At 41.9% G+C, this 23898-nt stretch overlaps 1 protein-coding gene across 2 annotated transcripts in view; it reads left to right on the top strand.

The window, feature by feature from the left end:
• LOC144809462 (sodium- and chloride-dependent GABA transporter 2-like) overlaps window positions 1-23898 on the top strand; it is a 1234427-nt gene that overhangs the window by 994662 nt on the left and 215867 nt on the right. For both annotated transcript variants that reach the window (XM_078673716.1, XM_078673715.1), the window contains exon 10: window positions 16700-16812. In XM_078673716.1, coding sequence (XP_078529842.1) covers window positions 16700-16812 — 113 coding nt within the window. The remainder of the gene's footprint in view (window positions 1-16699; window positions 16813-23898) is intronic.

The raw sequence follows: 23898 nt of genomic DNA on the forward strand, positions 1-23898 counted from the left end.
AATCTGTTATATCAGTCCAAATATGTATAGCAATTGTCCACAGTATTTAGAATCCCAAATGTCCAAAGATTCAAATCCAAATTAGCAAAGTCGCGACTTTAAATTAAGGATTACTTTGACTGCAGTTTTCGAGATAGTTCTTTTCAATGGAGGTGAGTGACATGGTTGATGTTCATTGCTAATGTAGCTCCACCTAGAGCACCATACTGTCTTCAAGGTTAGTGTCCAACTTGTCATGATGATTTCTATAGAAGATTCTTAAAAAAATGACCAAATGTAAAAATATGGATTTAGTGAAAGCATGAGGCGGTGGACAATCCAGGAAAGAAAAACCTCCTTTATTGATCATACAGGTATAGGACCGGTCAGAGCAGGCAGCGAAGACCAACTTCCTAAAACCCTGACCATTCCACATGCCACCATTCCAACATAGCAACCGTTGTCATGGTGGCATGTGCATTACAATCATAAAGCAGAACCCAACACATCTCTTGCCCCACAATGATAAAAAATAAAGAAGATAGAAAAGATTAACATAACCTGCACAAAGAACACTGGAGAAAACTGTACCTCATAAAAATTGGCTGCAATAGCATAACATGAAAACATAAAAAAACAGAACTCCAAAATGAAGGAACGCATTTATATGTCACATAATCCTTAAACGAAACAGGCAGTCTCCTTTCCCTTCCTGACCCATTCAAACTAGGATTGCTTTGCTTGGCAGTACACATTGTTTTGCTCATTGCTACAACTCTGTTTGGACAATCTCTTCTTGTTCCACCATTTCCGATCAATCAGCTTGACAGATCTGCCTCCGAGAGAAATAATCTGCATGGGACTGGAACATTTTGAATGCTCCTTAGCAACGAATCCAGGCAACCTCACTTTAACCCAATGTCCTGTTTCGAAAAGGGCTTTTCGTCTACCTTTGATTGCTTCCTTGGTAATACACATGCTTTGATACTTTTCACAATTTTCTTTCACCAATGTACGTTTCACATTGGACACGTTTAAATTATGCATCCATGGTCTTGCTAATTTGGTAGCAGCCATTCTATCTTTCATCACGGCATAAGGCGACTCCTTGGTATTGGCACTGGGACTGGTGAACTCTATGAGTTCCTTTCTTCCAATTTAATCCATTGGCCTCTGACAACTGAATACTATCCTTTGTGACCCTGTTACATCGTTCTACCAAACCATCACTACGGGTATGATATAATATGGTCATAATGTGCTTGATGCCCCAATGACTCGTGAACCCTTGGAACACCTTGGCCATAAATGTCACCTGATTGTCAGTGACCAGTTCAACAGGAGCTCCTTCTCTCAAAAATAAGGACTGTAGAAATTCTATCACCTCCACAGTGTTGGCCGACTTCACTGCTTCAATTGGACTAGGAAACTTGACATGGGTTTTGTCACGAACCGCACACGCTACAGAATCTCCCATAAAATATTCAACTCCTGATCCATTCCTGGTCACTAAAATATTTCTCTATTTCTCTTCATAGCTCTCATGCCCACATGACCTTTATGGGCCAAAGCCAAGATCTTACTTTGCAATGCCAATAGCACCACCAAAAAATCCATTCTTCTTAAGACTCCCATTTTTTTTTTTTTTTGCAGAGTTTTATATAGCGTGAACTAGACCCGAACCGAATCAGGTATCAGAGCGCTTTCCATATTTTTCCAGTTACGTTACATTTTTATGTTTTTCAGTTACTTTCATGTAAGGCACGGGGAGATTAAGTGATTTGCCCAGAATCACAGGAGGTTTTGGCGTCGTTACCGAGACTCGAACCCAGTTCCTCCAGGTCCGAGGTCGAGCGCCCTAGCCGTTAGGCCAACTCCTCTCCCCTGCATACATACTTAGGTCTGGAAAATTGTGTTTGAAAGAACTAGCTTTCCCGTCTTTAGGCACCCGATGCTTATTTAACATTTCAGCCACCACCTGAATAGTTTTATCCTCTTGTACTGCAACTTTCCTCTCTTCCTATGATATGCACCCGAAACCGGATTCCCCCAAAGAGGCCGAAAAAACATTCTTAGTGCCAGGAATATATTCCAATTGAAACTGGAACTCCATCAACCTGTAGTGCCATTTACAATTAGGGAATTGGCATTGCTAGCCCCCTTCATGGTGAATATGTTTATCAAAGGCTTGTGATCCATCTGGATGAACTGCCTGAACTGATCCACACCCCACCGAGAGAGTATTACAGAGTAGGTGCATTCCGCACCTCTGAAGGTACAAAACGCAAATGCCATAACGTCTTTCTTTCCCTCTCTTTTTTGGAGTAGGACAGCACCCAACCCATGCTGACTAGCATTCATGACTATAATATAAAGAACATGTGTATCAAAAGGTTGCAGTCGAATGGCACAACTCAATTCCAGCTTTATTTGCTGTAACTCACACTCTTGCTCAGAAGACTACACAAACTGATGATTTTTCTTCATCAGCATCTTCAAGTAACAAGTTTTCTCACTGCACTTGGGAATTACCCTGGCATAAAATTCCAATTTACCAAAAAATACCGGATTTGATCTTTGTTTTGAGGTGTGGGGAAACCCTCTATGGCCATTACTAAATCCTCCCTAGGTTCCACCCCGAGCAGAAAATTTGTAGCCCAGGTAATCCATCTCGTCCACTTGAAACATACATTTCTCTGCATTAATGTGACCCCCTTTTCAGTTAAAATAGATTGCACAGTGGCCGGTCTTATCATGACATTCCACATTCTTACCACACACCAATATGTCGTCTTGAAAGCATTTGACGTTGGGAACACCTGCAAACGTCACCTCCATGACCCTCTGAAATACCACTGAAGCCAATGCAAGGCCCAAAAGCATTCTCTTGTACCAGAAGGGGGTTACAAAGGATGTTTAATGATGACTTTCTTTCTTCAGAGTGATATGGTGGTTAGCAGAGAACATATCCAACGTGGTGAACATGTTTGTCCCCTTTAATGAACACAGCATCTCTGTAATGTTAGGCAGGGGATGTCTGTCAACCCATATTATCTTGCTTAGATCCCTCAAGTCAATGCACATACTGGGGGTACCATTCCCTTTCCTGGCTAAAATCACAGGAGATAACAATTCAGGGCTATCAAAGGGCATGATGATACCCTGCTAACAAAGAGATTCCAATTCTAGGGCCATCTTCTTTCTCATGGCAAACAGTCCATGCCTCCGTTGTGAACCACAGGTTGAGCTCCTTGCTTCAAGATTATGCAATGTGAAAATCTCTTAATTTTTCCAAGTTTTTTGCTAAAGACGTTTGTAAAAGATACTCTCCAATCCTGTAGCCTCACAGCCCAAACTGATTTTATATCATATTTGAGCAGAACCTGCTCTGGACTATTTGGATCTAAACTGATGCCCAGATTTTTCTACTCAAACCATCCCAGTAGTAGACGAGACCCATCTTTTGCCACATACACAGTGGCAGGAGTGGAAGTTTAGATCACAGTCAAATTCCCCCAACACCTGAACAGGTTTAACCCCACAAGCTACAAGTTTAACGAGGGATGTCTTCAAAGGAATGTTGACCAACCTACTCCACTCACAGGACCTATGAGAGTGAAAAAGGAACCGAAATCAGCCATCATGGAAATAGCCTCACTAGCTATATCAATTTGCCCAATGGTCGCCTGACACTTGTACAGTAAAGCTTTAATACTTTTCGATCATGCACATATTTTATGGAATCAGTGACTGCCAGAATCACTCAAAAATTTCAACTTTCCCACCACACTCGCTTCACAAGCATCTAACACCATCATGACCAGATTCCCTTCCTCATTGTCAGAATCAGAATCAGTCTCAGATATGCTATCAACTAAAAGAACTTTTTTGGTTGTAGATTTGACATGTGCTGGCCTGGATTTTGCACACCTTTGCAAAATGACCTTTCTTATTGCATTTCTCACAATGCTTATCAGATGCAGGACAGAAAGAAGCAGTTCCCAAATAACTCCTGCGTCACATCTGTTTCACTCTAATGTTCTCTGTTTATCACTCTTCCTTTCCCTCTTGTTCATGACGTTCTCCACCATAACTGATTGCACTTTAATTTTTAAGGCCATCTGATCCATGTACATAGCTGTAGTCTCTATATTCTTAGCTATTTCTAATTCTTTGTCCAAGGTTAAGTTCTCAGTCGGCAAATGTTCCTCTTGAATTTTCCTGCAATTAGTATTCTCTACTAATTAGTCCATCAACATTTCATCCTCAAAAGTTTTATAGTCACATGTTGCTGCTAAGACTCTTAGATCACTCATAAAAGCTTCTACTGGTTAGTACGGCAACTGCTACTTCATATAGAACATGTGTCTCTCCATAATGATGCTGCGCTTCTTTTTAAACCTAGCATCCCTCATTTGTATGGCTGAGGCGTATTCTTCCACTGCATCACCCTCACCCATAACTTCAGCTGGAGGTAAGTGCTTTAAAACCTTCCCTTCCGTGCCCAAAGAGGCGTAATAAAGCTATTTCTTTCTTCTGAGTGAAAACCTCTGCTTGAATGGGATCTAGGTAAGTTTCAAACCCTTTTAACCATATTTGCCACTCCTCAGGGGGATTCCCTGGGGTCGATAAAAATGGAGAAGGGGATAAAACTGACTGTTGTATATTGACAGGTTTAAGGAACCATAGAGAGTAAAAAACGTATACAATGCATAACAAGTACAAAACTAGAATGTGTGGATGCAGCAACACATTAAAGTCACAACTATGCAGCGAACACAGTGATAAAATGACCTACAGTAAATAACAATATAGATCCACACAATGTGCATGTCATTGAAGGTGCACGCAAAACGCTGGATTATGATACTGAAGTGCGTGTCACCGGAAAAATTGTACAATTGTAATAAGTATGTATGAGAAATTAGTACCTGGTGTGCACATCACGTAGCATAGACAAATGCAATCCGAAGTCAAAAGAATGCGTGTCACCAGAACATGCTGCGTCTAAGAGGGTGCAGCCCATTATGGAGATGCAACCTAGGGATCTGTGCCAAACGATGAGGGTGTGCGTATCACCAATAAACTGAAGAGCTAAAATCACGACCAAACCGGAAGAATCCTGGTTCTGGCAGGACAATGACGTGTCAAGATGCAGATGTCAGGGCGTAGACTGACCTGTGAGGAAAGAGTCACCAAGACGGCTGAATGGCCTGAGGAACTGTGCTACTGTTGCCAGAATCCCACTTGCAACTGGGCATTGGTTGCTTGGATGCAGGCGCCAGAACATAGCTGATGCAGCCGCATAGTCACGAAGGAGGTGACTAAAACACCCCTTATAAGGATACCCCAGAATCGTAACCAGGTGAATACAGCCAAAGGGGCAGATTTACAATAACTGGCGCACCCCTGCATATTAGCAGGGATGCACCAGTTATTTTGCTTCACGGCAGACACCTCTTGCACCACCATGGATGCGCCGCATTTACAATGCGGCGCACCATGGGACAAGAATAGACAGATGCGTGATATATCTGATGCTGTAAAGGTGACGCATTGCTGGAGTTGCTTCGCAAGCATGACGCAGCTCCAGCAAAGCTCGGGGTGCCCCTATGCCTAACATGCTTCAAGCAGGCGCACGGTTTTGACTCAGATTGGCCGTAAAAGTGAGTGAGTTAAATCTTGTAGATTTCACTCAGCCACTTTTAGGAGGCTTTGCTGCGCCAGAACGCCCCCCCGCGCCAGAACGCTCACATGTGGCGCAGGGCTTTACAACGTGACGCATCTCCCTAGATGCCCCACATTGTAAATACCCCGCAGCATGGCGTTGGCTTTACGCCGCTGCATCACAAAAGTGACGCAATGTTGGCGCAAAGGTGGCGTACGGGGCTTGTAAATCTGCCCCAAAGTGTGCAGAAACAAAGTGCCAGCAAACACGCTGATCGCAGCTCCTGCTGTGCCACTGCCGCAAAGGACTCATGCCCCGCTGGTTTGCAGATACCATGAATAACGCTCCTGCTCCGCCAGTCCACGGTCCAGATCGGACCGTTGCCACTGAAAGGCAGAGGTGGTGGACAAACAAGGTAAAAAGGTGAGTGCAAAAAAGACACGATCAATACTTATTAGTTCCTGTTAGAAAGCCATCCTTTATTCAGCATATAGGTATAGGACCGGTCAGAGCAGGCAGGGAAGACCAAGTACCTAAACCCCTGACCATTCCACATGCCACCATTCCAACAAAGCAATCGTCGTCAAGGTGGCATGTGCATTACAATCAGAAAGCAGAACCCAATACACAGGCATAAAGTAACCTTAGATTCAAACAGTGTATGAAAAGCCTGCTTACAAGGACAGTCAAAATAACAGACTTGTTAACAGACCCATGTCAAGTGGGTGGCTGCTAGCTCGGGCCTAAAACAGTACTAGATCCCTCTTGTGAAACTCACTTTTTTCTTCACATTTGTGCATGCTTCTTTTTAAAGAGAAATCCACAATCATTTATCATCCACACAACTATTTATTCACTGAAACCTGCTAAATGTAAAAATGTCTCTTTAATATTACATTTAATAGATCCTCATGAAAAAATACTCAATTTCAGAGTCTATACAAAATCACTTCAAGTCTCATCAAATCCAATCTCTTAGAACATTATTCTCAGTTCATACAGAATCTCATTACTTCGAAATATACCCCTAATTGGCTTTTTCGGAACAGTGTTAGCTCTTATCAGTATTGGTGCATTTCCAAATTGCTATCATTCACCCAAGGCCAAATATTGCATTCCTAGTTATCCCCTGGTAATACAACGCAAACAACAACTCAAGTTATCAATACAAAACAAACAACATATATCACAAGTTGTTGACGCAGCATTTTGATGGTATGGGGATGGTTCACCCAACCTTCTTCAGGTCAAATTCTTAAAACCAATATAATTATCTATGAATCACTGTGGATATTCTGTCCTTTTTCAGGGAAATTTAATTCACGTTCCTTGTTTACTAAAAAGAAAACCACTTCAGTTGGCCCTATTTTTGGACTGTTGCTCTTCCATTCTAAATGATAATTCCCCTCTTTTTTTTGTTAGGGTCTGTTCTTTCTCTGATAGCCTTAACAACGGGCAAGTATCGGCCTTAAATTTCAATGGTTGTATTTGCAGGAGTCTATTTCCATTACTTATTTCTTGATGTATTTCTCAATGGTGAGTCTTATGATAATCAGCAGGGTGCATAGGCATGTGTTGTGACGCGCATGCTTCATTATAACATGCAGCTATTTTTTATCTAGCCTGAGAGACTCTTGTGTAATAATTATAAATGAATATGTTCAATAAAGCAGCAGAGTGTAGTTCCTCTTAGGAAAAAAACAAAAAAGACCGATTGTGAAAAAGAAGGGGAGATGGGTAGGAACTCAGGAAGAATCCAGGAAAGGTGGGGGCTTGTGAAACAAAGTAATGGGGCCAGTGGTGCAGATATAAAAGTTCAAACGGGGAGGCGAACACGGAACAACATGCCAATCTACTTTAAAAAAGCTAATAAATGGAACAATCCCTCTACTGTCACATCCAATGAGAACACTGTGAGTCTGAAATGTCCCTGGGTAAGGAAAGCACAATAATAGGAAGGAAAGCCATTGAATCAAGAGCAGACAACAGAGAAAGACAACAAAGGTATCCAAGCATGAGCAAAGGGGTGATAGCCCCAGCAAGTACCACGCATTAGGAATTAGGCTATCCCATGTTAGTGCAGGTGTCCACATCACCACACTAAAATGCATTAGTGACACGTATAGAGCTTCCTGACACTGGAGGGATCACGAGGCGCTCCAAAACCAGCCCGTGCATTGCTCTGTATCTGTGACCTGTCACTCACCTCTGCCTATTTGACAATTTAGCCTGTGGCTTGGGACTCTCATTGCTATGGTTTCCAGGGACATGAGTTCTAAACGTAGAAGAGTTGCATGGCAACAAATGTAACTGACTCCTTTGAAACAGTACGTGTGTCACTAACAGGGCTAACAGCTCTAACAGCTCTGTACATGAAACGGAGTACAGGCATGACCAAGCTTCAGATTAGAAGTGGAAGCATTGGTATTAGATCGCTCACAGAGTTACCCATAAAGGGACATGAGGTATGCTCAAATTCAATGTACCGGTTGAGGACTCAGCTCATAAAATCAATGCTCTTGCCTTACTTATTTATTGTTCTCAACAGTATTTTAGGATCTCGGTGAGCGCTGAGGTATGGTACCCCCACCCAAAAGCACAACTGAGATCTTTGTGTTAGTGGGAAAGAATGCCTGCGGAGCTCATTGTGAGTGCTGTGACGATTATCTTCTCCCTGTGTGTTGCATGCTGTCATGGATCACCTCCCTGAGTGTCTATGGTTCCCTTTATTTGGTCTGATGATGACTGTGAGGGTCAATCCAGTGTACTCCCTGGCAGTCTGCATACAGAACTCTGGAAATATCACCTTTCCCCTTTCTAGGATGCAGGTCATAATGCATCACACATGAGAGGTGTCAAGGGTACTTTACAGGGATACAACTCTACGAATCAGTTGTTTTGATCTTTCCTAATTTAGCCTGTTTTATAGTTCTAATGTGCACCCTGAATAAAGTTTACCATAAATAGCTAAAGCAAAGTTTACACTTTAGACAGCTAATATCACTCAAATGCCTCCGCCAGCTGCTGTGCACTGCTGCGCCTGGTCCTTCGATGGGCTAAGATAAACAGAAAGCTTCCCTCAGGCGTCGGTTTTATTCTGAATCTTGTTATTAACACAGATGTATGGTCACTTTGAGACATATCTGGGATGGTGAGGGCTTTAACACCTCATTAGATTTACTGTGCTATATTGAAAGATAAATAAATGTAATATAGTACAGTACTTCCAAAGGTGATTCGGGGAAGTGGATTCAGCAGTTCTTACAGGTGCCCACCAACTTCTAATTCAAGCCATAGGCTACTGGACCATCAGAAAACTAAGGAGTGGAAGAGGCACTAACCCACCTGTTCCTCATTCTCACTGACCACAAAGATTCTGCTCTTCCCCATCAATGCTTTGTTTCATCATTTGCTGTACACTCTTTTTCTCCACTTGTCATCCCCTTTCTCCTCACTTTTGTTTCCCATCCATCACTCTCTATACCAGGCTTCTCCAATGCGTAGCTCATGAGCTACTGGTATCTCTCCAGGTACCAAAGAGTAGGTCTCCTGTCTGCAACCTAGTCTACCAAACTAGAAGCTTTTGCCTTGTTCAATTAATATAGGTACATCAAAATTGAAAGCATGTGTTCAAGATGGAAAGGTGTTTATTTTTAGAACTGTTGATGGACAATATCATACATTCACCCCAGTACAGAGATCTGGGCCTAAATCCATTGATTTTTTGCTCACCATGCCATTCCAGGTTGAACCCAGCCATATGTAAACCAGTCTTGACCCTGTGCCCCATGGGAACAATCCAGCCCGAATGGCCAACCCCGTATGCACAGACGTGGGTCCCTTGCTCACTTTGCCACTGGATTCAAGCTAGCCTGTCTGAAGTGGGGTGGCGGAGTGAGCTAAAGAAGGATGATGGATTAAACCCAGATCAGTTGACTGAGGTTGAGGGCTTGCAATGTTCAACACTCCGTCCATCATCCCCTTTGGGTTTCTTTGATGTGATTCATATAACAACACTAAGGTTAGTAGCTCAGGGCGATTTTCATTGAACAGAACTAGCTAATATTAAAGGAAAGGTTGGAGACCCCTATACCAATCTATCATATAACCCTTTTTGTCACTAAGTCTTCCTCTCCTGTTTTTTCTCTGCTCCTCTCTCTGTCTCTCATTTCCCTTAGTCTCTCTTTCTCTCCTTTCCTTGTTCTCCTCTTTCATCCCAGGATGGAGGATGTTATTTTTTTTCAGCTACAATGCCAAAAAAGGTGGTTTCCCTTTAATTCGTTTCTATTCATATTTTTTTAACAAATTGCAAAAGAATTTTAAACTTTTGTGGTTCCCGGTGTTATTTCCCTCATTCCATTGCACAGGAATGTGTTGAAACATCCAATCTCAGTTCCAGAGAACTGGCAACATGCACGTGTGGCTTGTCTGCCTGATCATTGTGACCAGCTGTGGGAAAAAAGCCTCCTCCCCACACAAAGGCTTGATAATTGTGCTACTCAAAAGACGCACTCCCTCAAAGGCTCATTGCCGCCTACTGAGGCCTAGGATGGAAGATGTGCACTAAATGGGATGTGTCCTACGGCCGCCCAATTTTCATTCTGTAAATGACAAGGCTTACTATGTGGCTTGGTTAGTCTACCTCTCAGCTGAAGCTGTGAAAGTCTATTGGTTAGAAAAATCAGCCCAGGGCTGCTTTAGCCATGGATGAAAGAACAACAAGCATTTAAATTGCAATAGGTCTCGCATTTGTTAAAGTTAGAGCTGTTGGCGTTGATAATAATTTTTACTTCTGTGTTTTTATTTTGGCATAGCATAGTTGCCAATGGTATTTTTTGTGCAAAAATCTCTAACCTTAACACATGCAAGACCTATTAATACTGCACCCTTCAAAGTTGGAGTTATTGGCATTATAAATGTTTTTTACCTAGCCATGTTGCAAGGTGCAGTACCATATGTGGCCAAAAGAAGTCCCATGGGACCATAATATGCTTCGCGGAACCTCCTCCATCTAAACTGTAGCGTAGAGGGATCTCTTTTGGCCACATATAGCACTGCACCCTGCAAAGTTGGAGTTATTGGCATTATAAATGGCAATGCTTTTTTACCTAGCCATCTTGCAGGGTGCAGTACCATAAGTGGCCAAAGAGGTCCCATGGGACTTCTTTTGGCCACATATGGTACTGCACCCTGCAGACCTATTAGTACTGCACTCCTCAAAGTTGGAGTTATTGGCATTATAAATTTACCTAGCCATGTTACAGGGAGCACAGTACCATATGTGGCCAAAAGAGGTCCCATGGGACCTCTTTTGGCCACATATAACACTGCACCTGGAAAGTTGGAGTTATTGGCATTATAAATGGCAATGCAGGGTGCAGTACCATAAGAGGCCAAAGAGGTCCCACGGGACCTATGGGAAATCCACCCTACCCATAATGCGTTGCATGGAAGACAGTACCACAAGTACATTCAAATAGCAATGTCCATATAGCTTTGAATGGGACATGAGAATTATTATATTAATTCCAGATTAGATTTATAGAATGTGATATGTACTAGTTAGTAAAGTAACCACTACCAGTTATCCAGCGCTCAGGGACTAAATATTTTCTAAAGACAGGACCCAATTTCCCCTTCACACTGGGTTAGTTGTATTTCTAAAACTAAACTAAACTTACCATTTCCCTTTACAGGTCTCTCTAATTTGCCAGATATGGCGATAAGATCTTTTTAATCCGGTCAGGGTAGACAAATCATTAATCATAAGTAATAATACTGTAATAAAGGCAGACTCATTTGTAAGTTTATAATATTTATGTAAATAATTATAATGTGAATGAAATCTCAGTAAATAGAAGAAATACAGAACCAATCATAGACCGTCACTGAGCAAACAACATTGGAAATAAAATGACAAATTCATAATCAATGACAGTACATTGAAGAGTGAATAGATGAAGAGACAAAAGTTTCAGAGAGAAATTTAATTTGCGAACAATTATGCAAACGGAAATATTAGGCCAATATATTATCCCACTAGGAAACACTAACTTCTGGCCAGGAAGTTGGTAAGGGGCCCCCTCAAGAAGATTTGAAGAGGCAAAGTCTATGTTCAGGAACGTAAGAAGGACAGCAAACCGACGACATGTAACGATCTCACCCCAACAGTCAGTCGAGATGTCTGTCCTAAACCCCTCCCTCCGAGCAACCCAATTATACCTTTAAACCCAAAAGACCATTCCATAGAAGTATCAAACTTGGGCTCTACTAGAAATTTGTTTGGCTACGAAAGGGGGTGTATGGTCACTCCACTGACTATACATACAAAATTCTCTAAACAACTATTGTTGAGAAATAAGCTATGACATCAACCATGTAACTCAGGAAATATTCTTCATTTCACTATCCACATTTCCTCGATTTTAACAAGTTGAAACATTGTATAACAATCTTCAGCTGAGCCCTCTCTGCAGAGGAAGTTTCACTCTGTTCATGGCAATGTCTTTTTGTTCAGAATTTTGGCATGTTCGTGAGTCTCTGAAGGACACATTCAGGCTCTTTCTCTTCTCCTGCTCCCACTTCTAAGTTTAAAATCATTTTTGCCTTTTCCTTCACAGACTAACTATTAACCCGACATGCAGAACGAATCCCCATGCTTTGTTTTCTATAAAGGATGAAACACAAACATTTATTATTCTATGGATATTTTTTTCTCTTCTCACCAACCCAATGCTGCATCCATCCCTGCACAACCCATATAAATTATTTATATTCAGCCAATATTAATACTATGCATCTTAAAGTAGCATTTGTCTTTTTTACTTACATTAGCCATGTTTTGCGGCCTACTTGTCAGTTTAATTTAGCGCTTGTGCAAAAGCATTTCACCCATGTTAGGCCCTTTTCATTAGTTTTTCCAGTGCACACGTTTAGTACATATTAATGACGGTTCAATCCGAGCAGATTTTATTTTACGCGAAAACCCTGCTCCATTACCTGCCTTGCTTAGGAACAAGTGTGTTTCCTGCCTGAAGCCCTTTATTACAATTTTGCTCTGAGGCTGTAATTAAAACCTAGGTAGTAACAACACATGTAACAGGGGGTGTCCTCCTGGGAGGTGAGAAGAAGAGACAGGTGGTACTAAGGAGGGACTACCAAGCCTACTGACCAGTGAAAAGCCAACTAAAAATATTGATGGAAAATGGGTGGAGCTTTAAGCCCATATTTTGAATTCAGCATGTCTCGAAGAGACAGCGCAAGTGCTGCATAGGCGAGACCTAGTAACAGCTCACTAGCTCTCCTCTTTCACAGACTCCTCTGCCACAGGCCGATTGCCCGCCTTGCAAATCTGACCCTGATAGTACTGACAGTCACTTGCAGCCACAAATTCATGAAGTCTCTGACCCCACCTAGTGGCCAAAGACAAGATCCTGGCTCAGAAATGGGCTATTGGGTTGGATTACAGTTGAAATATTTTGATACCAAACTGGGAGACTCATTGCACTCTAGGTGAGCCACAGCAGGCATGACCAAATTGTTTCCCCTTCCACATGCTGTCACAGTGCCCGGCCAGACAACTAATGGTGGCGCTCTGCAAATTGCGTGAGTGACCCCTTTACCCTTGAGTGCAGGCAGGTGTCAGGAGTTATAGTTACCACCGTCTGCCACTGGGAGAGCAGTGACATGGTGGCTCTCTTAGCTCCCTACCCCTGGCCCAAGACAGCCCACGCAGCCAGGCGGAGTACACCACAGCACCATCCAGGCAGATACAAATGAGTGAGGAGAGCTATGCATTTACCAGCCATGGTCTGTATGCCTAAGCCCACAATTAGTGTCCGTGTCCACCCTGTTGCACATCCCTGCTGAAGACAGAACTTGCAGACATTCAAGGGGGCATTCCCAAGCCAAGTGTGCAGCACATAGTCACAGACAAACTCTGTATGCATAGTATAGGCCGTCAACTAGCCTAGACGGTCATGCACCCTCATTGTCTCTCAGACTCGGCGCAATTCACCATCTGACAATTTTACAGCATATGCTTTAACCTTTTTAGGTCGGGACAATTCCACTCCATGTGGAGACATGTTTTTCTAAATGTATATTTCAGACTAAAACCAAATGCACATTGTTAACTTGTTCAACACTGAGAATTAATATTATGTATGTGCCAAAGTGATGTGTGGTGATTTCCATCTCCATGCAGCTTTTTAAAACCCAAGCTATGCGGTCATCCTAGAAGAGGTTGTAGGTTAGTGGCCTTCCATTCAGAGTTTTTGCAGCAGTTTCAAGATATTTTAGAGATTTTGATTGCTCAATTTCTGATATTTATCTCTTTGGTGCACTTAATTACTTGGTTTCACGTGCAAGAAAGTGTCACAATATATTTCTGATTATGAGTCTTGCGGTCCACAGAAAGCAGGGGCGATATTCCGACCGACCAATTACAACTGGGGCAGTCGGACCACCATTGTACTGCTGCATCTGCCAGGGATCAGAGAACCCTTGCGGTGGTGCAGCGGTCTTGAGGCCGTAATATGCTTCGCGGAACCTCCTCCATGAAAACTGTGGCGTGGAGGAAACAAAGCAGCCCCTGCAAGGCCCCATGTTGCCCTGAGGCATGGGGTGTTTGCAGGAGGGCACATGTCATTTCCCCCTGTGTGCGCGCACCCCAGTACCTGCACGGCATGGACTGCACCAGTCCATGCTGTGCAGGTACTGGCTTTGATGCTCCCATTGTGGTGTCTACTTCATAGGCACTGCTGCGGAACCGCCTGCCAGGGACTGAAAAAGACATAATCTTGTAGGCGGTTCGCACACAGGTTTGGCAGTGAGGCAGCGGGTTGGTCCCGATCCTGCACAGCCAAATTCATAATAAGGCCCTAAGTGTCACACATAAATCATCAAATGTATTTGCACTTAAACCATGTAGGTGTCACACATAAGCAATCTGAAAACTTGACAGCTATGAGGTGATGAAAATCCCAACTATATGTTACCAATTGGAAAACATTAGCTCTTGGCAACAGGTTAGATCGGTCTGCAGTTGAGACCTAAAAATAATTGTATGGAATTTGCCTGGAGTCATTATTAGACACCTGATCAGCCAACAGGGTCATTTCCTCTCAGGAAAAAAACAAGCATTGACAGTGCTAATCATTCTCGATTTTTTTTTAATTAAAAAGTTTAATGATGCTTCAGTAATGTCCACAGCATCATCAGTAACTGTAGTGCAATATTTCTTCACATTTAGAACCAGTATAACACTAGCAGCAGTGCATGCATCTCTTGTATGTACAGAAAAGGTAAGCATTGGCTTCATACAATACAATACAATACAATGCCTTTGTCCTTCAAAGAGGTGCCCTGGCACTTGCAGAAAGAATGCCTACAAGAGCCCTAACTATAGAGATCCTAAATTAAGTCTGGACCGGAGTCAAAAGTAGGGTCTTAAGGCTCTTTCTGAAAACAGCTTCAGTCGAGCTACTTTTCAGTTAAAGGAGGAGAACATTCCACAGCTTCGAGGCCAGGAAACCAAATGATCTACCTTCTCTTCTGGCTTTGTGAATGTGAGGGAGTTGGAAAAGATTAACTTGATTAGATCCCAGCAATCTCACCAGGGCGTGAGGCTTAGAGCGGAGCCTAACAGAAAGAGGACCTTTGTGGGTATAGGCCCTAAATGGAAAAATGAGTGCCTTAAACTGACTCCTCATCTGCTCCACAATGCCAGACGCCTCAGATAAGCAACTGCAATGCAGTTTCTGTACCAAGTGCAAAGTCACACACAGCATTCTCATGACTACGTTATTATAATTAGACCCTGGGTCTGACTCCAGAGAAACCAGGAACACAAATCTGGGCATCAGTTCACACAACAACTTTTTTACAGTGAGACTGTCATTCTCCCTATTCAGGTTCAATCCAACAAGAGAAACTATAACCAGGATATATCTCAACCCGTTACATACATGTTGGGAGAAAGATCAGGGCGCTGTATGTATGTATGTATGTATGTATCGCATACTTTTATAGCGCAGACTGTCACCCAAAGGGTATCCTGGCGCTTTGACTCTACCTGACTATGCACAGTCACGGATATTTACACTGCCCTTGGGAAGAGATAAGACTTCAGCCCTTTCTTGAAGGAGGAAAGTTCGGACATACTCCTCAGGAACAGGGGAAGAGAATTCCAAAGTTTTGCAGCGGTAAAGCCAAAGGATTAGGTAATACCTTGCTACGATTCCTGGAGAGCGGGGAGGAAGATGGAGGTCCTCGTTCTGACTTTTTGGGTCGTGATTCCTTCCTTACAATTTATTTTTTCCTACTTTCCACACAGTTTTTAGTTTCTTTACTCCTCATTGCCCTCAGGTTCTTTTCATTCCCCCTCGCCTCCCACCTCGTTTAGCACACAGGAGACAGAAAGTCAACACTAGATTTAAACCAGTTCTAAATGAATACACTTAGCATAAGTGGTTATGTTAAATGCAATTTTTAAGCAGGCATTCATTCCTTTCAATATGATTACATGTATTATTATTCAGGTAAAGATATGAGTGGATCTCACTAAAAGGAGTAAACAGCTACTTAGTACAAATGATTAACAAAATGCACACATTTGATACAGTTGAACACACATTGAATATAAAGTTGCATATGAAAAGGGGTGGGCACTATATTATGCTACTCCATAATCAAGTTACCTCTGTCCTTTTTAGAGTATGTCTCCACCAAGTAGAGAGTGTGATATTGTCTTGTTTGATTGGAGACATGATTTGTACATAGCACATGGATGGGGTGTCATTTGTGCATTATTTGGACTCATTTTAACAGAGAATTATCCAGAGTTGTAACTTTCAACAGTGCAGCTGGTGCAGTGGCACTAGGGCCCAGCAGCTTGGGGTGCACTCACATGCCAGGTATTGTTGTCTTTTACTACCCACCCAAAGTTTAGGGGTCCATTTATCCTTTGTTGCATTGCTACACCACTGAAATTATCATTTTCAAGCTGTTTACTTGTGATCTTCCCCTTCTTTATTCTGCTTATTCTTACAGGTCCTGGTCTGGCATTCATTGCGTATCCACGAGCTGTCTCCATGATGCCTTTCTCACCAGTTTGGGCCTGTTTCTTTTTTCTGATGATTATTTTCCTGGGATTGGATAGCGAGGTAGGTTCTTGCCACCAATAAAAAAACAGCATACTAATGTAAATTTCAATTCCACTTCCAGACACACATAGGCATTGGCCATAGACTAGACACAACATTTATTTTCAGACTAAATTAGGAGCTGGAACTTCAAATGATGGCGGTCCTGCAGCACCTCCATTCACCATGGTTATTGGTTTTTGTATATTGTAGAAAATCATGATTTCAGTAATATCACTCTATTAAAGGATCCAGCAGCAATGCAGACAAGAAGACCTAAACAAAATATGGATATAGCAGTATCAGTGATAAGACGGTTTTCTAGGACATTATAGGTAAAACACTTTGCACTCCTGAGTGATGATAATAAGTATATCCTACACACATAATCCTCCTATTAACCACTGATCTGCAATAGCAGTTGATGTATTATATCAAACCTTTTATGTCAGCTAATAAATATTGTTGGACCAGGCCGTTTCTGCAGGGTCACATTTTTGTGAAAATGTGTTTATTACTTTCAAGGCAAAGCATGCAATCGAGAGTCCAAAACATTGAATGACGATTCGATCATATACATCCCCACAAAACACCCTCCCCTCCCCTCACCCCCCTTCCAGGCAGAACAGCTATACCAGAATCACCACATCTCCTGGATATCACAACACATTTTCTGCATGTCATAGAAAAAACAAAAAGGAAGTGCAATGCCTGAGGCAGCTACCTATAGGTCAGGCAGCCAGTATTAAGTAGGGGTAAAGTGCAGTCAAATGAATGGCTACTGCTATTTGAATAGTAAGCACCAACACATTGAGTATAAAATTGGGTCACCCTAGATTTTTGCCTTCCTTGATAAACCAGTTATTTTTGGCTTTGAAGACTCTTTACATTTTACTCCTGCAAACCAGTGGTAAAGTTCTTGTGTTCTCTCCCTTAAACATGGTAAAAAACTGGCCTAATCCTGATGGGTACATTCAATTCACTTGTACATGGCACTAAATGTACACAGGGCTGATAAAGAAAATGCTACTAGTGGGCTGCAACGTATTCCACCCACTAAAGGAGAACTGAAAGACATGTCCCATGCCTGCCACTGCAGCATGTATTGAAGTTTTAAACTGCCATTTCAACACAGCAAAATACAACTTTTTCCAGGCTTAAAGCTTCCTTTTTGATACTTTTATGTCAACCCTAATGTAATACAAAACAATGAGTAACTGGTGGTCTAAACCTAAAGAGTGGAGGAGAGTCTGACCACTGACCTAGTCTTGAGTGAAAACGTAGTGAAAGGAGTTGATAACTCCAGTGCAAGGTACTTCTTTAGGTGAAAAAGTACCCATCAGTCATCTCTCGGTTCCGCCCTTGTCATCATTTGGAAATCCTTTCACCAAGGAGAAAACACTTGCATTAGTTGTGATTGCACAGTGTATATATGAATATCCCAACGTAACTAAGAGTATGGGTAATGAAACCTGTGGGAGGTGACTGAAAAGCAGTGCGTGAAAAAGTGAGTGAGAGTGTGAAATGTGTGAAGGAATATAAAAATTGGATAATAGAGAGCTAAGCAACTTTATTAGGTGTCTCTCATATTTCCAAATCTAAAAACCAGTGCGGAATCATAGCAGTTTTGAACAAATATAAAGTAATGTGTTTAAATAATTAAATAAACTTGAGACGGCCCAGAGGAATGCTCGGAGTACCAAGCGTCCCTCTGGGCTACCTGAGCCGCAGCCAGGTGAGGCGCAGCTTTTATGTTCTACTAAGTAGAAAGGACGATTACTCTACTAAGACGTCCAGGTGATATCTTTAGGTTTATTTAATTATTTAAACACATTACTTTTATCACTATGCAGTAGCGAAGTTATGGTCCTGAAGAAAGCAGCGGACACCTTCTGATGTCCATTAACTGCAGAAACATGTTGACCTTCTACATCAATATAGCAGATATTTGTTCAACGCTGCTATGATTCCGCACTGGTTTTTAGATTTGGAAATATGAGAGACACCTAATAAAGTTGCTTAGCTCTTAACAATTATTCCTACGAACATTTCACGCTCTCCCTCACTTTTTCACGCACTGCTTTTCAGTCACCTCCAACAGGTTACATTACCCATACTCCTAGTTACATTGGGATATTCATATATACACTGTGAAATCACAACTAATGCAAGTGTTTTCTCCTTGGTGAAAGGATTCCCAAATTATGACAAGGGCGTAACCGAGAGATGACTGATGGGTACTTTTTCACCTAAAGAAGTACCATGCCCTGGAGTTATCAACTCCTTTCACTACGTTTTCACTCAAGACTAGGTCAGTGGTCAGACTCTCCTCCACTCTTTTTAGACCACCAGTTAGTCATTGTTTTGTATAACGTATTAGTAGGGAATGTAACTGGGAATGGTCTTTAAATATTTTCCCTAGGACCCTCCTTTTACCGGTTTGTTTATTAACCCTAATGTAATCCCTAACTACTTCTAGAGAAGAGTGCATGGTATTTAAAAAGCAAGACGTGTATTTGAGTTTTACATGTCCTGACAGTGGAAAACTCCTAACTTTGTTTTCCTCTGTTGTAAGGCTTTATTTCTATTAACAATGGCTACCCTATCACACTTAATAAGTAATACCTTCAGTTTGGGAACAGATGAAGAAATGCTTTTTGCACTCAAATAAATTCTAATGTGAAAAGTTATTTAATGGTAAAGTTGTATATTAAGTTACTATTCTGAAAACACAATTTTTAGAAAGTTGCCAATTTGTGCTAACACCAAATGTGTCTTTCTGCCAGTGTCACATGACTGTGAATGGCACTTATGCTGTGTTTTGTGTATTCCTTCAAGCCATGGGCACAAAAGGGTCTTGCTTTCCTGAGGGGGTGTTCTAAGGGGTCATGGCCAGTTCATCCTTTGATTTGCAAACGTAGCTTCAGAAATTGTCTAACCCCTTTCACAATTCTACAGACTGCCTGCTGTGCAGCTTACAAATGTAGCTAACACATAGGTCTGCCTGCTCTTTGTTACCTTAGACAGTATTGAGTCAAACCCAGCAAAGGAGGAAGGTTAGACAAAAGGGGCAACCTCCAACCACAGACAGACACTGAGGATAAAAGTGGCACCTTCAGAACCTCTTATGAGAACACTACTGGATCTGTGGAAGAATCACAAGAAGCACTGCAATACTGAGTAATCCCACCGTGATCAAAAGGTCAGGGGGCCTAGCTTACTATTGGTCATGGGGTTAGACCATCATGCCAAGAACGGCAAAGCTATAAAGGCAACACACAGATGAGGCCACTGACAGCTGTCAGTGCCCAGAACCCCACCGTTAGCTCCCCACTGACAGGCGAAGGGGCCAACTTACATGTTTCTTGGGGTTATGGTTGCCTGTCTGCTGCTTTTGAGTGGGGAGTTACTACCTCCTCTAGCAAACATTATTCTTTTACCATTAACTTTCTATCAGCTGAGGAGCCACCATCTCAAGCTGAACAGTTGCCTGAGGGATCAGGACTTTTTGAGCGGTAGGTAGGGCTTTACCAGTGCCAACGTTAGGGTTCTCCCCTACTGGTATAAACTATTATTGGCTTAGTGGAACTGTGGCTAAGAGTTGCCTACCTTCCCTACATTTTCTCTTCTTCTCTATCTTTTGGTGTTTACCTACACTAGCTACATCTTCAGTCCTACCAGATCCTTGGGTGAGAACCGGTATTAGACCAGCCCCACACTTTGACTCACTTCAACCTCTGGGTAATCATTTCCAAGGAGACAGTCAATGGAGAGGTCTTGGCTGACTACCACCCTTCTCCAACTAAGGGACCCAGCTATTTCTAGGGCACTACAGCCACAGGCCTAACAGTGACCTCCTCTTCTTGTCTCATCTGGGATATACTGTTTGAGAGTACAAACCTGTCATGCACAAATGTGTGACAGGCACAAGTATTTCTCTGGGGAGTGGCTGGGAGTCCATCCACCAGTAGGTGGTAGAAGTGTTTATTCCCCTCTTGAATCTCCAACTCATTGATTCATTCATTTATAACTTTATTTGGTTAAAAACAAATAACCATAAAAGCACACACAAAATTTCATTATTCAAAGATACATCATGAGATTACATTGTAAAAGGGGACAATCACATAAGCATTAATTAAAAGTGGGATTCTCACATACAAATTGATTTCCGCAGTCTAAAAACATTTTTATAAAATTCAGAAATAGACGCCACTGTCAGTATAGTATCTAATTTCTGCATTGCTAAAAAAGCTGGACGACGGTGGTTAACTTTCATCTCCTTCAGTATGGGAACAATCAGTCTCTTCCGAAGAAATGTATAAAACTTACAAAAAAATAAAATATGAATATCTGATTGTTCAGATAGATCGTCACACGGGCATTTAATTAATTCTCGTTACCAGATGTTCATAACAGGGAAGCTAAAAACTCTAAAAAGAATATTTAACCTAAAGCGTGTTAACATGAACCTCTCGTGTTCACTCATAGAAAGGGTTAAATACGGTTGTAATTTGCCCTGAGCCAATATCAATTGATGTGCTGATACTGTCTTTTTCTTTATTTCCTCACAGGCTCTTATATCTTCCAGGTACTTCATACATTGATTTTTCAATATCTTCCTTGGGATATTGCAGATTGAGAGAGGATCATCATAATAATTCTGACAGCCCATTTTCACATGGAAATCTTTTACATAAACGAGCCATCTTATCCTACTCCCATGATCTAAACTTATCATATCCATTATGATAGTGCGATTCAGTGCACACTCCTCGATAGTCCAGACCCTGTGCCACAAGAGTATTGGCGGGGCCTTAATTGTGTCTTCAATATATGGTTGGCCGAGTTCCGTGTGACAGATGTAACTTGAGACACTCTCAGGTACGGCTAAGATGTATCTCAAAAACATATTTTCTGCAAACTGGATGGATTTTACATTGGCGTATCCCCATATACCTGCGCCATAGACAGCAATTGATATACATGTGGCATTAAACATTTTTTAAAGTTCACCAGTAGGCTTTTCCCCCATTTTTTTAGAACTTTTTTTTAGGGCCATCATAGATTTACAAAACATAAATCTTCTTGCTTTTATGGCACTTGCCCAACTCACCTTTTGAGTCTACTTTCCATTTGAAGGCTAGGAGGATTTCGTCCTCTGAGAAACCAACCTCATAGGCTACACCGGCAACCCTTGACATTGCACTAGGGGTTTGGCTTTTAGGACAGCAGGGGTCCTAGGATAGGTGCCCTGCCTTGTTACAGTTCAGGTACCAAGCCTTCTTGGGGTCCCAGTTCTTATTCTGGTACCCATTTATATTTTGTGGAGTGTCTCTGTGCCACCCTCCTGGACAGGGTTTAGGGGCCTACAGTGGACTCCTTACCTTTATCTTTTTGAGAGTGACCCACGTTTTCTTCTGTGGGGGGGGTCTTTTTGGCCTCATTCTTTTAGTCAAACCCACCATATCTACTTTTGGACTCTTACCCAATGATCTGCCTTCTTCCCCAACTCTGGGGGACAGACTTGCCCCAGTTCTACTATGTATTGATGCAAACTTTGCTGCACACAATTATTTATTAGATATTATTTCATTATCTAATTATGAAGCCCATCATAATCATGCACACTGTTACTTTCTAACCAACCTCCAAGTAATTTCATTAAGTAATCTACAAAATCTACCCAGGTCTGGCCTTCGGGGTTTTTAGGCCTCCCTGAACCTGATCCTATACTCCTCAGTGGTGAATACAATCGCATCAATTAGGGTACCCTTCATGATGTAATAGGATTCAGCTTCTTTCTGAGAGAGTAACAAGCGGACATTTCCCACAGGATAGACTTCCACAGCTTCCTGTGGACCTGTCCGGTAAGACAGGCTCTCTCTTTCACAATTAACCACTTTTTGATATCATTCATCATCCTCAAAGTATTTTTAAACAATTCCTTTGGTGATTTTAGGTCAAAAGATTGACTTCACTCCCTATTTATTATTGTGCTGCTATCAGAGATGGGTTCTAAGCCCATCTCAGCTCCTTCTTTTTCTATGGCCAGGAGTTTAGCTTCTAAGGCTATCCTCTTGGCCAGTTTCTGAAGATCTGCATTTTAAGGTGTCTACCTCCTGTAGGACACTGCTAAGGTCACTTCCAGTGGTGTTGATATCTGTGGGAGTAGTGAGGGACCCGCAGACCTCCTTCTTCACCACCTGGGGTTCATTATCCTCTTACCCACTGGGGAAGTTTTACTTGCCATGGCCTTGTCATTCTCTCCCAGCAACTTCTGTAGATGGGTCATTGGGGGTTTAGGGTCCATGGCAGGTTCCCATGCATTGCACAGCTTTTGAGTTTTGGAGCTTTCAGATGTGCATAGGGGGCCAGGTTGAGATTCTCGGAGGTCCCTGGTGTCTCAGACATGGTGTTTAAAGTAGTTGAGAACTTATTACCAACTTACAAAACAATGCTAATGACTGCTAAGGACCTAACTACTTTACAGACTTTTAATTTCTACACAGTACCAGACTTAAACAAGGCCCTAATACTAGTTTAAATTAAGTTTAGAGAAAATAAATCAGTAATTAGAAAAATATTTTAGCTAAAGACCATTTTGGATTTCTTCTTGTGAAATTACTTATCAATCAAGCGGTACAGCAAACGTCAAGCCTTGTACCCCGTCGCTGCACCACCAATGTAGGAAGCTGGCTCTTTATGTGATATACTAATAATTGGTTGTATTGTGTAAAGAGTCCAGAAATCCCCCTGAAGTGTAAAGGGCTTAGATGCAATCTTAAAGTGCTCTATTTGTGGTAGAGTGGTTGAGCAGCCTTGGGACTAACACAGAGGAGTGTAAAACATTTGTTATACAAACATTGATTAATAAACGACACACAACTCAAAAAAGAGATCCACACAAATTAAAAAAATTAAGCTTCTTTCTATTTTTATTTTACCAAGATCTATGTTCAAAGCTGAGTATGTTTTTCATAAGAAATTCTTTTCACTTTAAAAAGTGAACACCGTGCAATTTTCAGTTCAGCAATTTTAACCCATGGGAGTAAAACAAGAATGCACTTTTGTAGGTAAGTACATGGCTTACAAATCCAGTCATCA

Source organism: Lissotriton helveticus, chromosome 1_1, assembly GCF_964261635.1.
Source record: "Lissotriton helveticus chromosome 1_1, aLisHel1.1, whole genome shotgun sequence".
In the NCBI taxonomy this organism is placed as follows: Eukaryota; Metazoa; Chordata; class Amphibia; order Caudata; family Salamandridae; genus Lissotriton; species Lissotriton helveticus.